At 38.9% G+C, this 13,410-nt stretch overlaps 1 protein-coding gene across 4 annotated transcripts in view; it reads left to right on the plus strand.

Moving 5' to 3' along the window:
- The first annotated feature begins 758 nt into the window (after positions 1-758).
- ptk2ba (protein tyrosine kinase 2 beta, a) overlaps positions 759-13,410 on the plus strand; it is a 59,993-nt gene continuing 47,341 nt past the window's right edge. Inside the window, exons 1-2 of one of the 4 annotated variants that reach the window (XM_046308797.1) lie at positions 759-955; positions 4,914-5,195. In XM_046308797.1, the coding sequence (XP_046164753.1) occupies positions 4,998-5,195 (198 nt within the window). In that variant the 5' untranslated portion in view covers positions 759-955; positions 4,914-4,997. The remainder of the gene's footprint in view (positions 956-4,913; positions 5,196-13,410) is intronic. The other 3 variants (XM_046308798.1, XM_046308799.1, XM_046308800.1) reach the window with 3 other exon arrangements.

Consider the following 13,410-nt stretch of genomic DNA (forward strand, 5'->3'; position numbering starts at 1 on the left):
TCTGTACCTAGAGGAAGCTTAACCCCTGATCCTAAATCTGTACCTAGAGGGAAGCTTAACCCCTGATCCTAGATCCCCATAAACATGTGATGTCTTGTTCCTAAAGTCCAGCACGTAAAAATACACCCTCCATTCGAGGACATTGGGAAAAAAAAATATATGGCATCACTTTGGCATTTCTGATGGCACAACATACAGTAAAGGTCCTAAATTATTAACATTCTTGACAAATATGAGCAATAATTACTGTTTCAGAATATTTAGTGCCCAATAGAAATGAGTGGTAAATAATGTATTGTGTCTTTTTTTGGAGTCACTTTTTAATGTAAATAAGAATAGAATGTGTTTCTCAACACTTCGGGTATTAATGTGGATGCTACCATGGTTACAGATCATCCTGAGTGAATCGTGAATAATGATGAGTGCATTAGTGGTTAGAGCGTTGGACTAGATAAATAAAGGTAAAATAAACTATTACCATATTTGCCCATATTATGACATGGGCACATGCGACAGTTGAAAAGTGAGTAAATAGCGCACTCGTGTGTCTAATATAAAATAGGTTCATGTACTACATTTACGTTACTTCTCTCCTGCACTGTTGTGAACACAGGACAGCCCGAAGGACAACTCCTCTACCCGCGACTATGTTGATGCTATCCCTGCCCCCCTCCAACCCCGTCATAGACAAATTTAAATTATATTTTTAATACAATGTGGGCGTGCTGTCGTCATATGTTCCAAAATCGGGAAGTAACAAAGCAGCCTGGGTGTGGCTTAGAAGTGTCAGAAGATTTCTTCACTACCGGCTGTAATAGTCACAAACACAAATACAGACAGCAGAGAGAGAAAGGCCTGTAGGCTGTGCATTATCCTTTCACGTCATCTCCTCTCCGCCATAATAACGGGTGAATGCATGGCAGACTGTTAGGATTACAGCGCGGGTTTTAAGCAGGTGGGTGCTTTCAGTCATGATATTGCGCACGGTCACAGTACGGTCTCGATATTACGTTCTTAATAATATATTGGCTCCGGCTACAATGTATAGCGTTTCGTGTGTATATTATATCGATTTTCAAAATGTTTGATGCCAATCAGAAGTTATCCTTCCTGTTAAAAAGCCTACAGACTACTGTACTGTCACTTTAACTTTTCATTTACATTTTTCATGTCCTGCATTAAGTTAAAACCAAGTCTTTCATGTTCTTCCATCTTAGGTTTATGCAGTTTATGTGTGTATTATAGCAGCCTAGAGGGTTAACATGGTAGATAGATGGTTATTACCCCCCCCCCACAAAAAAGAGACTCAATTCTGCATTCAACTTACTCTTGTAAGTTTTAGTAGTAGAATGCAGAAGGTGCAACTTCTATATTGGGTAGTACATCATCAGTTCCTCTTGTCATGCCAGTCATTGCATACGGTGGTGTAAAGTACTTAAGTAAACATTCACCCCAAAAACTACTTAAGGAAGTACTGTAAATTATCTGTAGTTTACTTTACTGTTTATATTTACGATAACTTTTACTTTTACTTCGCTACATTCATAAATAAAATAATGTACTTTTTACTCCGTACATTTTCCCTGACATGCAAAAGTACTCGTTACATTTTAAATGCTTAGCAGGACAGGAAAATGGTCCAATTCACACACTTATCAAGAGAACAACCCTGGTCATCCCTGCTGTCTCTGATCTGGTGAATTCACTAAACACAATTGCTTTTGTTTGTAAATTATGTCTGAGTGTTGGTGTGACCCTGGCTATCCGTACATTTAAAAAACAAGAAAAGTGTGCCGGCTAGTTTGCTTAATTTAAGGAATTTGAAATTATTTATACTTTTACTTTTGATACTTAATAACTATTTTTTAGCAATTACATTTTCTTTTGATACTTAAGTATATTTAAAACCAAATACTTTTAGACTTTTTGCTCAAGTACTAATTTACCGGGTGACTTTCACTTTTACTTGAGTGATTTTCTATTACGTTATCTTTACTTTTACTCCAGTATGATAATTGGGTATTTTTCCCACCACTGAATTCATACCTTAGAGAGCAATTTATAACTTGTCAGAAATGTGCAGATCAACTAGCACATGTCAGCTAACGTTTGTCACAGATAGATACATAGATTTTATTGTAGTGTTTGAGTCACTCGAATATCACATGTCAGCTAACGTTTGTCACAGATAGATACATAGATTTTATTGTAGTGTTTGAGTCACTCGAATATCACATGTCAGCTAACGTTTGTCACAGATAGATACATAGATTTTATTGTAGTGTTTGAGTCACTCGAATATCACATGTCAGCTAACGTTTGTCACAGATAGATACATAGATTTTATTGTAGTGTTTGAGTCACTCGAATATCACATGTCAGCTAACGTTTGTCACAGATAGATACATAGATTTTATTGTAGTGTTTGAGTCACTCGTTTCAGAGTTTGTCACAGATAGATACATAGATTTTATTGTAGTGTTTGAGTCACTGGAATATCACATGTATACTACACATTAGACATGGCAAAATGTGTAAGAAGTGCAAAGAAAATTGTGTTTTTTTAAACTTCACAATTCTCTTTACCCCATGACAAAATGTGTAGAATTACAGAAAATAAGCTTAATCTTGCGAACATTTTCTCTCCGATAACAATAGGTGTGTGAACAGTTTGTGTCTGGTGGTGGTAGAGGGGGGGGGGGGGGTGACAACGTTTGGGAACACCTGGACTAGGAGATAGTAATGTATATTTATTAGTAGTAATTATATTACTATTGAAAGTTAGGGGTGTGCTCAATGGTATGTTAGGGGTGTGCTCAATGGTATGTTAGGGGTGTGCTCAATGGTATGTTAGGGGTGTGCTCAATGGTATGTTAGGGGTGTGCTCAATGGTATGTTAGGGGTGTGCTCAATGGTATGTTAGGGGTGTGCTCAATGGTATGTTAGGGGTGTGCTCAATGGTATGTTAGGGGTGTGCTCAATGGTATGTTAGGGGTGTGCTCAATGGTATGTTAGGGGTGTGCTCAATGGTATGTTAGGGGTGTGCTCAATGGTATGTTAGGGGTGTGCTCAATGGTATGTTAGGGGTGTGCTCAATGGTATGTTAGGGGTGTGCTCAATGGTATGTTAGGGGTGTGCTCAATGGTATGTTAGGGGTGTGCTCAATGGTATGTTAGGGGTGTGCTCAATGGTATGTTAGGGGTGTGCTCAATGGTATGTTAGGGGTGTGCTCAATGGTATGTTAGGGGTGTGCTCAATGGTATGTTAGGGGTGTGCTCAATGGTATGTTAGGGGTGTGCTCAATGGTATGTTAGGGGTGTGCTCAATGGTATGTTAGGGGTGTGCTCAATGGTATGTTAGGGGTGTGCTCAATGGTATGTTAGGGTGTGCTCAATGGTATGTTAGGGGTGTGCTCAATGGTATGTTAGGGGTGTGCTCAATGGTATGTTAGGGGTGTGCTCAATGGTATGTTAGGGGTGTGCTCAATGGTATGTTAGGGGTGTGCTCAATGGTATGTTAGGGGTGTGCTCAATGGTATGTTAGGGGTGTGCTCAATGGTATGTTAGGGGTGTTCTCAATGGTATGTTAGGGGTGTGCTCAATGGTATGTTAGGGGTGTGCTCAATGGTAAGTTAGGGGTGTGCTCAATGGTATGTTAGGGGTGTGCTCAATGGTAAGTTAGGGGTGTGCTCAATGGTATGTTAGGGGTGTGCTCAATGGTATGTTAGGGGTGTGCTCAATGGTATGTTAGGGGTGTGCTCAATGGTATGTTAGGGGTGTGCTCAATGGTATGCGGAGGTGACACACACACGTATACACACAGAGTGACTGACACAAGTAGTGTATAATGGTGACATCACTGTGACACTTCCTGTGTCTAGGATCACAGGGTGCGTTATCTGGAAGTTCTGATGTTTCCACGGTGATGTTGTCATATAGTAACTAAGGTAGCCTGCAGATATATTTAAAATGTACTGATTCAATTCAATACATTTCCAATGCGAACCATCTTTTCCCAGATTAGGAGGTAAACACAACCCTCTGTTCCCATTTCCCTTCACAGTGGTGGAAGTGATGGTTTGTGGTAGTGATGTTTGGTAATGTACCGCAGTGCTGTTGTCATATAGTAACTAAGGTAGCCTGCAGATATATTTAAAATGTACTGATTCAATTCAATACATTTCCAATGCGAACCATCTTTTCCCAGATTAGGAGGTAAACACAACCCTCTGTTCCCATTTCCCTTCACAGTGGTGGAAGTGATGGTTTGTGGTAGTGATGTTTGGTAATGTACCGCAGTGCAGACAGGGTTTTTTCGTGTCCGTCACTTCCTCTTCCTGTCCTCCTTCTGTTTCCTCTTTCTTAGTGTCCATGTGGTTCTTTACCACCGCTTGTCTGTTAGGTCTGAATGTTTTATCTGAAGTCAGTTTCCAAATCAGCTGGAGGTCCTCTGTAGCTTATTAGGTAGAGCTTGCGATGCCAGAATAGTGGGTTCGATTCCCGGGACCACCCGTAAGGGGGAAAATGTGTGTGTGTGTCTGTACATTTCTTTTGTATAAGAGTGTGTGCTAAATGAATGAATACATGTATAATTGGATGTCCTCTAGGTCCTGTCCCAGCTAGCGAGTGTGTGTATTCCTGGTCACGTGTTGAGTACACCCTGTTGTCGACAAGGATGTGGTTTCTAGTGTTGAATAAGGAGTGCCGTAGGAGTCCACGCCTTTTTTGCGTACACACCCACAGGAAGCGTTGCTACATCCCCACGTGTGTGTACACGCTCAGCTTGTGTGACACACACACACACACACTAGAAAACTAGGAAATGGTGGCAAGCTCCAGGGATGACATAACCACAACACACTTCGACGTTTCTCCCAGTCTAACGTATGAACCTCTCTCTTTCCCTTTCTGCAGGTGTGAAGTGGGGATGCTGTGAGTGAGTGTGTGTACATGTGAGTGTGTGTGTGTGTGTGTGTCGTGGTGACCGGGTGTGCTGTGATGTCAGGTGACAGCAGCACATTGTCTTGGAAGGGTGTGGAGACCTATGGCCAATCAAAGTCCTCGGACACTACCCAGACGACGGTTGCCGAGGACGGCGGTCCAACTAAGATCATCAAAGTGTGTTTCACCAGCAACAGTGCTAACCTGGGGAAGAACTTTAAACTAGTCCGCTGTCATGAGGGCATGACTGTACGGGTTAGTGACATTACTGTACTATCATTCTCATTATACTGTAGTGTGTATATATACACACACACAAAAAATCCATATATATATATATATAGGGGAGAACAAGTATTTGATACACTGCCGATTTTGCAGGTTTTCCTACTTACAAAGCACGTAGAGGTCTGTAATTTTTATCATACGTACACTTCAACTGTGAGAGACGGAATCTAAAAATCCAGAAAATCACACTGTATTATTTTTAAGTAATTAATTTGCATTTCATTGCATGACATAAGTATTTGATACATCAGAAAAGCAGAATTTAATATTTGGTACAGAAACCTTTGTTTGAAATTACAGAGATCATACGTTTCCTGTAGTTCTTGACCAGGTTTGCACACACTGCAGCAGGGATTTTGGCCCACTCCTCCATACAGACCTTCTCCAGATCCTTCAGGTTTCGGGGCTGTTGCTGGGCAATACGGACTTTCAGCTCCCTCCAAAGATGTTCTATTGGGTTCAGGTCTGGAGACTGGCTAGGCCACTCCAGGACCTTGAGATGCTTCTTACAGATACACTCCTTAGTTGCCCTGGCTGTGTGTTTCGGATCGTCGTCATGCTGCAAGAACCAGCCACGACCCATCTTCAATACTCTTACTGAAGGAGTTGGCCAAGATCTCGTGATACATGGCTCCATCCATCCTCCCCTCAATATGGTGCAGTCATCCTGTCCCCTTTACAGAAAAGCATTCCCAAAGAATGATGTCTCCACCTCCATGCTTCACGGTTGGGATGGTGTTCTTGGGGTTGTACTCATCCTTTTTCTTCCTCCAAACACGGCGAGTGGATTTTAGAGCAAAAAGCTCTATTTTTGTCTCATCAGACCACATGACCTTCTCCCATTCCTCCTCTGGATCATCCAGATCGTCATTGTCAAACTTCAGATGGGCATGGACATGCGCTGGCTTGAGCAGGGGGACCTTGCGTGCGCTGCAGGATTTTAATCCATGACGGTGCAGTGTGTTACTAATGGTTTTCTTTGAGACTGTGGTCCCAGGTCTCTTCAGGTCATTGACCAGGTCCTGCCGTGTAGTTCTGGGCTGATCCCTCACCTTCGTCATGATCATTGATGCCCCACGAGGTGAGATCTTGCATGGAGTCCCAGACCGATAGTGATTGACCGTCATCTTGAACTTCTTCCATTTTCTAATAATTGCACCAACAGTTGTTGCCTTCTCACCAAGCTGCTTGCCTATTGTCCTGTAGCCAATCCAGCCTTGTGCAGGTCTACAATTTTAACCCTGATGTCCTTACACAGCTCTCTGGTCTTGGCCATTGTGGAGAGGTTGGAGTCTGTTTGATTGAGTGTGTGGACAGGTGTCTTTTATACAGGTAACAAGTTCAAACAGGTGCAATTAATACAGGTAATGATTGGAGAACAGGAGGGATTCTTAACCTGTTATGGCTGCAATCCCGATACTGGGATTGATATGACAACTACCAGTGAAAATACAGAGCGCCAAAATTAAACCACAGAAATCTCATAATTACAATTCCTAAAACATACATGTGTCTTATATAATTTTAAAGCTATTCTCGTTGTTAATCCCACCAAAGTGTCCGATTTCAAATAGGCTTTTCAGCGAAAGCACTACAAATTATTGTTAGGTCTCCACCAAACCACAATAAGCACAGCCAATTTCCAGCAAAATATAGCATTCACAAAAACAGAAATAAAGAAAATGAATCACTAACCTTCAATTATCTTCATCAGATGACACTCATAGGACTTCATGTTACACAATACATGCATGTTTTGTTTGATAAAGTTCACACATGACTGTAAGTCGCTTTGGATAAAAGCGTCTGCTAAATGGCATATATTATTATTATTATATTATTCATATTTATATAAAAAAATCTGAGTTTACATTGGTGCGTTAGATTCATTAGTTCCAAAAACATTAAGTGATTTTGCATAGCCACATCGTTTCAACAGAAATACTCATCATAAATGTAGATGATAATATAGTTATACACATGGAATTATATATATACACTTCTCCTTAATGCAACCGCTGTGTCAGATTTCAAAAAAACTTTACGGAAAAAGAAACGCATGCAATAATCTGAGACGGCGCTCAAATGTAAAAACACCACAGCCGCAAAGATGGCGTCAACATAAACAACAAATGACATGATAAATATTCCCTTACCTTTGATGATCTACATCAGAAAGCACTCCTGGAATCACAGGTCCAAAATAAATGTTTGTTTTGTTCGAAAATGTCCGTTATTTATGCCCAAATACCTTCTTTTGTTGGTGCGTTTGGTAAACATATCCAAACGCTAATTCTGGTCAGCGTTATATGCTCTGTAAACAACAGGTGTAGACTAACAGGGAAATGCTTGGTAAACAACAGGTGTAGACTAACAGTGAAATGCTTGGTAAACAACAGGTGTAGACTAACAGTGAAATGCTTGGTAAACAACAGGTGTAGACTAACAGGGACATGCTTGGTAAACAACAGGTGTAGACTAACAGGGAAATGCTTTGTAAACAACAGGTGTAGACTAACAGGGAAATGCTTTGTAAACAACAGGTGTAGACTAACAGTGAAATGCTTGGTGAACAACAGGTGTAGACTAACAGTGAAATGCTTTGTAAACAACAGGTGTAGACTAACAGGGACATGCTTACATAATATGTAACAATATTTTACATTTACATTTGAGTAATTTAGCAGATGCTCTTATCCAGAGTGACTTACAGTTAGTGAGTGCATTCATCTTAAGATAGCTAGGTGGTACAACCACATCACAAAAGTCAGAGCTACAAATGTTGGGAGTGTGTTGGTGAATATTTGTGTTTTTTTTTGGGGGGGGGGACTAATTTAAGATTCTCTTTTGAAGAGGTAGGGTTTCAAATGTTTTCCAGAAGATGGGCAGGGACTCTACTGTCCTAGCTTCAGGGGGAAGCTGGTTCCACCATTGGAGTGCCAGGACAGAGAAGAGCTTGGACTGGGCTGAGCGGGAGCTGCACTCCCGTAGTTGTGGGATGTCCAGGAGACCAGAGCTGGCAGAATGGAGTGCTCGAGTTGGGGTGTAGGGTTTGAGCAGAGCCTGAAGGTCGGGAGGGGCAGTTTCTCTTGTTGCTCCGTAGGTAAACACCATGATGGAGTGTGTGGAGGAGCAGGGTGACATGGGAACATTTGGGAAGGTTGAACACCAGGCGGTCTGTAGCGTTCTGGATAAGTTGCAGGGGGGGTTTAATGGCACAGCCGGGGAGCCCAGCCAACAGCGAGTTGCACTAGTCTAAACGGGAGATGACAAGTGCCTCAATTAGGACCTGTGCTGCTTCCTGTGTGAGGTAGGGTTGTAATCTACGGATGTGCCTCTTCCTGTGTGAGGTAGGGTTGTACTCTACGGATGTTCCTCTTCCTGTGTGAGGTAGGGTTGTACTCTACGGATGTTCCTCTTCCTGTGTGAGGTAGGGTTGTACTCTACGGATGTTCCTCTTCCTGTGTGAGGTAGGGTTGTACTCTACGGATGTTCCTCTTCCTGTGTGAGGTAGGGTTGTACTCTACGGATGTTCCTCTTCCTGTGTGAGGTAGGGTTGTACTCTACGGATGTTCCTCTTCCTGTGTGAGGTAGGGTTGTACTCTACGGATGTGCTGCTTCCTGTGTGAGGTAGGGTTGTACTCTACGGATGTGCCGCTTCCTGTGTGAGGTAGGGTTGTACTCTACGGATGTGCTGCTTCCTGTGTGAGGTAGGGTTGTACTCTACGGATGTGCCGCTTCCTGTGTGAGGTAGGGTTGTACTCTACGGATGTGCCTCTTCCTGTGTGAGGTAGGTTTGTACTCTACTGATGTTGTAGAGCATGAACCTGCAAGAGTGAGTCACTGCTTTGATGTTTGCAGAGAACGACAGGGTTTGTTGTCGTCCAGGGTCATGCCAAGGTTCTTTCCACACCGTGGAGATATCAACCGTGACGGAGAGATCTTGGAGTGGGGAGGCCTTCTCCGGGAGGAAGAGTGGTTCCATCTTGTTGAAGTTGAGCCTGAGGTGCAACACTTTGAAAGATGTTACTGACTTACAGTTTATAGAAAGGAAATCAGTCCATTGAAATAAATCCATGAGGTCCTGATCTATGGATGTAAACATGACTGGGAATACATTCATTAGGTCCTGATCTATGGATGTAAACATGACTGGGAATACATTCATTAGGTCCTGATCTATGGATGTAAACATGACTGGGAATACATCCATGAGGTCCTGATCTATGGATGTAAACATGACTGGGAATACATTCATGAGGTCCTGATCTATGGATGTAAACATGACTGGGAATACATTCATTAGGTCCTGATCTATGGATGTAAACATGACTGGGAATACATTCATGAGGTCCTGATCTATGGATGTAAACATGACTGGGAATACATTCATTAGGTCCTGATCTATGGATGTAAACATGACTGGGAATACAGATATGCATCGGTTGGTCACTGAGGTAGCGCCCGTCGATCAGAACACCAGTCAGTATCTGGTGTGACCACCATTTGCCTCATGCAGCGCGACACATCTCCTTCACATAAAATTGATCAGGTTGTTGAATGTTGTCCCACTTCTCTTCAATGACTGTGCGAAGTTGCTGGATATTGGGCGGGAACTGGAACACGCTGTCTTACACGTCGATCCAGAATATTTCAAACATGCTTAATGGGTGACATTGGTGAGTATGCAGGCCATGGAAGAACTGAGACATTTTCAGCTTTCAGGAATTGAGTTCAGATCCTTGCGACATGGGGCCGTGCATTATCATGCTGTAACATGAGGTGATGGAGGTGGATGAATGGCACCACAGCGGGTCTCAGGATCAACACTTTATGTTTTGCGTTTATATATTGTTGATGTATTTTTTCAGTGATCATACTTAGTGACTGTACAATATTGGCATCATTTCAATGCCGGGGTGGCAGGGTAACCTAGTGGTTAGAGCGTTGGACTAGTAACCGAAAGGTTGCAAGTTCGAATCCCCGAGCTGATAAGGTACAAATCTGTCATTCTGTCCCTGAACAGGCAGTTAACCCACTGTTCCTAGGCCGTCATTGAAAATAAGAATTTGTTCTTAACTGACTTGCCTAGTAAAATAAAGGTATTTAAAAAAATAAATATAACGTCCACTTAGCAGTGCAGAGACAGCATGCAAATGTGTGCAGGCTCAGTACAACTTCAGCTTTAATCACTAAGGGATTTTGCCTGTCTGTGACCAAGAGACGGTGGTCTTGTTTCAGTTCTATGAAATGGTTTATTATTTTTTTCATGTTGAGAGCTCTAAATCCTCCTGAAGAATATCACAGTGCGATGAGAACACAGCTATATGATTTTCTAGACTGTCACCTTTCACATGCCGTCTCCCAGGCTGGTCTCTGTCGCTCAGAAGGTGAGCAAATTCATTATTTTGTCTGGATAGGCCAGAAAAATGTGACACATTGTGCCACACCCTGTTCAAATATGGTGTCTGAAACCTGACACTTCAAGTCACCTCCACTGAGAGAGTGGAAACAGAGAGCTGACATATGGGTCTTTCTAGCATTATAAGGCACGAGACCCTACGGCTTTCACACACCGCTCTGTACACCAAAATGTCAGTCTGAACCGCTTCAGAACTCCCCCTTATACACTCGTAGAAAAAGAAGGGTTCTTCAGGCTATACCCATAGGAGAACCCTTCTAGGTTCCAAGTAGAACCCTCTGTGGAAAGGTTTCTACACAGAACGCAAAATGGTTTTACCTGGAACCAAAACAGTTCGACCTGGAACCAATAAAGGTTCTTCAAATGGTTCTCCCATGGGGACAGCCAAAGAACCATTTTAGGTTCTAGATAACACCTTTTTTCTAGGGAGTGTAGGGAACTTAACATCTAAACTACTAGTTTACTGTAGAGAGGACTGAACTCTATGGGTCACTACTATATATATACAGTATACTATTATTATAGTATTGGCGTACAAATATTACTACTGTAGTATTATTCATATTTCCACTATAATATATTTCTACTATAATATATTTCCACCATAATATATTTCCACTATAATATATTTCCACTATAATATATTTCCACTATAATATATTTCTACTATAATATATTTCTACTATAATATATTTCCACTATAATATATTTCTACTATAATATATTTCTTCTATAATATATTTCTACTATAATATATTTCTTCACCGTATATTTCCACTATAATATATTTATTCTATAATATATTTCTACTATAATATATTTCTTCACCGTATATTTCCACTATAATATATTTATTCTATAATATATTTCCTCCATAATATATTTCCACTATAATATATTTCTACTATAATATATTTCTTCTATAATATATTTCCACTATAATATATTTATTCTATAATATATTTCTTCTATAATATATTTCTTCTATAATATATTTCCACTATAATATATTTATTCTATAATATATTTCCACTATAATATATTTCCATTCTATAATATATTTCAACTATAATATATTTCTTCATAATATATTTCCACTATAATATATTTCAACTATAATATATTTCCTCTATAATATATTTCCACTATAATATATTTCTACTATAATATATTTCTTCTATAATATATTTCCACTATAATATATTTCTTCTATAATATATTTCTACTATAATATATTTCTTAACCGTATATTTCCACTATAATATATTTATTTTATAATATATTTCCACTATAATATATTTCTACTATAATATATTTCTTCTATAATATATTTCCACTATAATATATTTATTCTATAATATATTTCCACTATAATATATTTCCACTATAATATATTTCCACTATAATATATTTCCACTATAATATATTTCCACTATAATATATTTCCACTATAATATATTTCCACTATAATATATTTCCACTATAATATATTTCCACTATAATATATTTCAACTATAATATATTTATGTATAATATATTTCCCCTATAATATATTTCCGTACTATAATATATTTCCAGAATATAATATATTTCCCCATAATATATTTATAGTGTACTATAATATATTTCCACTATAATATATTTGTCCCCTATAATATATTTCAACTATAATATATTTCCAGAATATAATATATTTCAACTATAATATATTTCCACTATAATATATTTCCACTATAATATATTTCCCCATAATATATTTTATGCAGGTATAATATATTTCCTTGGCTATAATATATTTTAATCTATAAATATTCAATATTTCGGAGCTAAATAAAACATAAAGAACAATTCCATTTCACTGACTGGATAATATATTTCCACTATAATATATTTCTGAGGGAAACATAATAGGGCGATAAAGACACAGCACGGTTTACAAGGATCCGATAGGGCAGAAACGGAAAACAAGGGGAGAAATAGGGACTATAATATAAAAGATTTGTGGGAAGACTAAATGATTGATTATTTCCAGCTATAATATATTTCCACTATAATATATTTGACAAGACAATATAAGACAAAACATGACAACTATAATATATTTCCACTATAATATAACGTTTCCAGAATATAATATATTTCCCCATATACTATATGTATAGTGTACTATAATATATTTCCAGAATATAATATATTTGTCCCCCTACACTACTATACTATATTTCCACTATAATATAACCGTTTCCAGAATATAATATATTTCCCCATACTACTATACTGTATATTTATAATACCTTAACTTTCCAGATAATATATTTCCCCACACTACTATATATAGTTCCACTATAATATATTTCCACTATAATATATTTGTCCCCATATAATATACTTTAGTGTACTATAATATATTTCCAGAATATAATATATTTGTCCCCCTACACTACTAATATAGTGTACTATAATACCTTAACTTTCAGAATATAATATATTTCCCCCTACACTACTATACTGTATAGTGTACTATAATACCTATTTCCAGAATATAATATCATTTGTCCCCTATAATATATTTCAACTATAATGTTTCCAGTATAATTCAGCGGTGTTGTCCCCATACACTACTATACTGTATAGTGTACTATAATACCTTAACCGTTTCCAGAATATAATATCAGCGGTGTTGTCCCCATACACTACTATACTGTATAATGTACTATAATACCTTAACCGTTTCCAGAATATAATATCAGCGGTGTTGTC

This window comes from Oncorhynchus gorbuscha, linkage group LG17 (assembly GCF_021184085.1).
Source record: "Oncorhynchus gorbuscha isolate QuinsamMale2020 ecotype Even-year linkage group LG17, OgorEven_v1.0, whole genome shotgun sequence".
Lineage (NCBI taxonomy): Eukaryota > Metazoa > Chordata > Actinopteri > Salmoniformes > Salmonidae > Oncorhynchus > Oncorhynchus gorbuscha.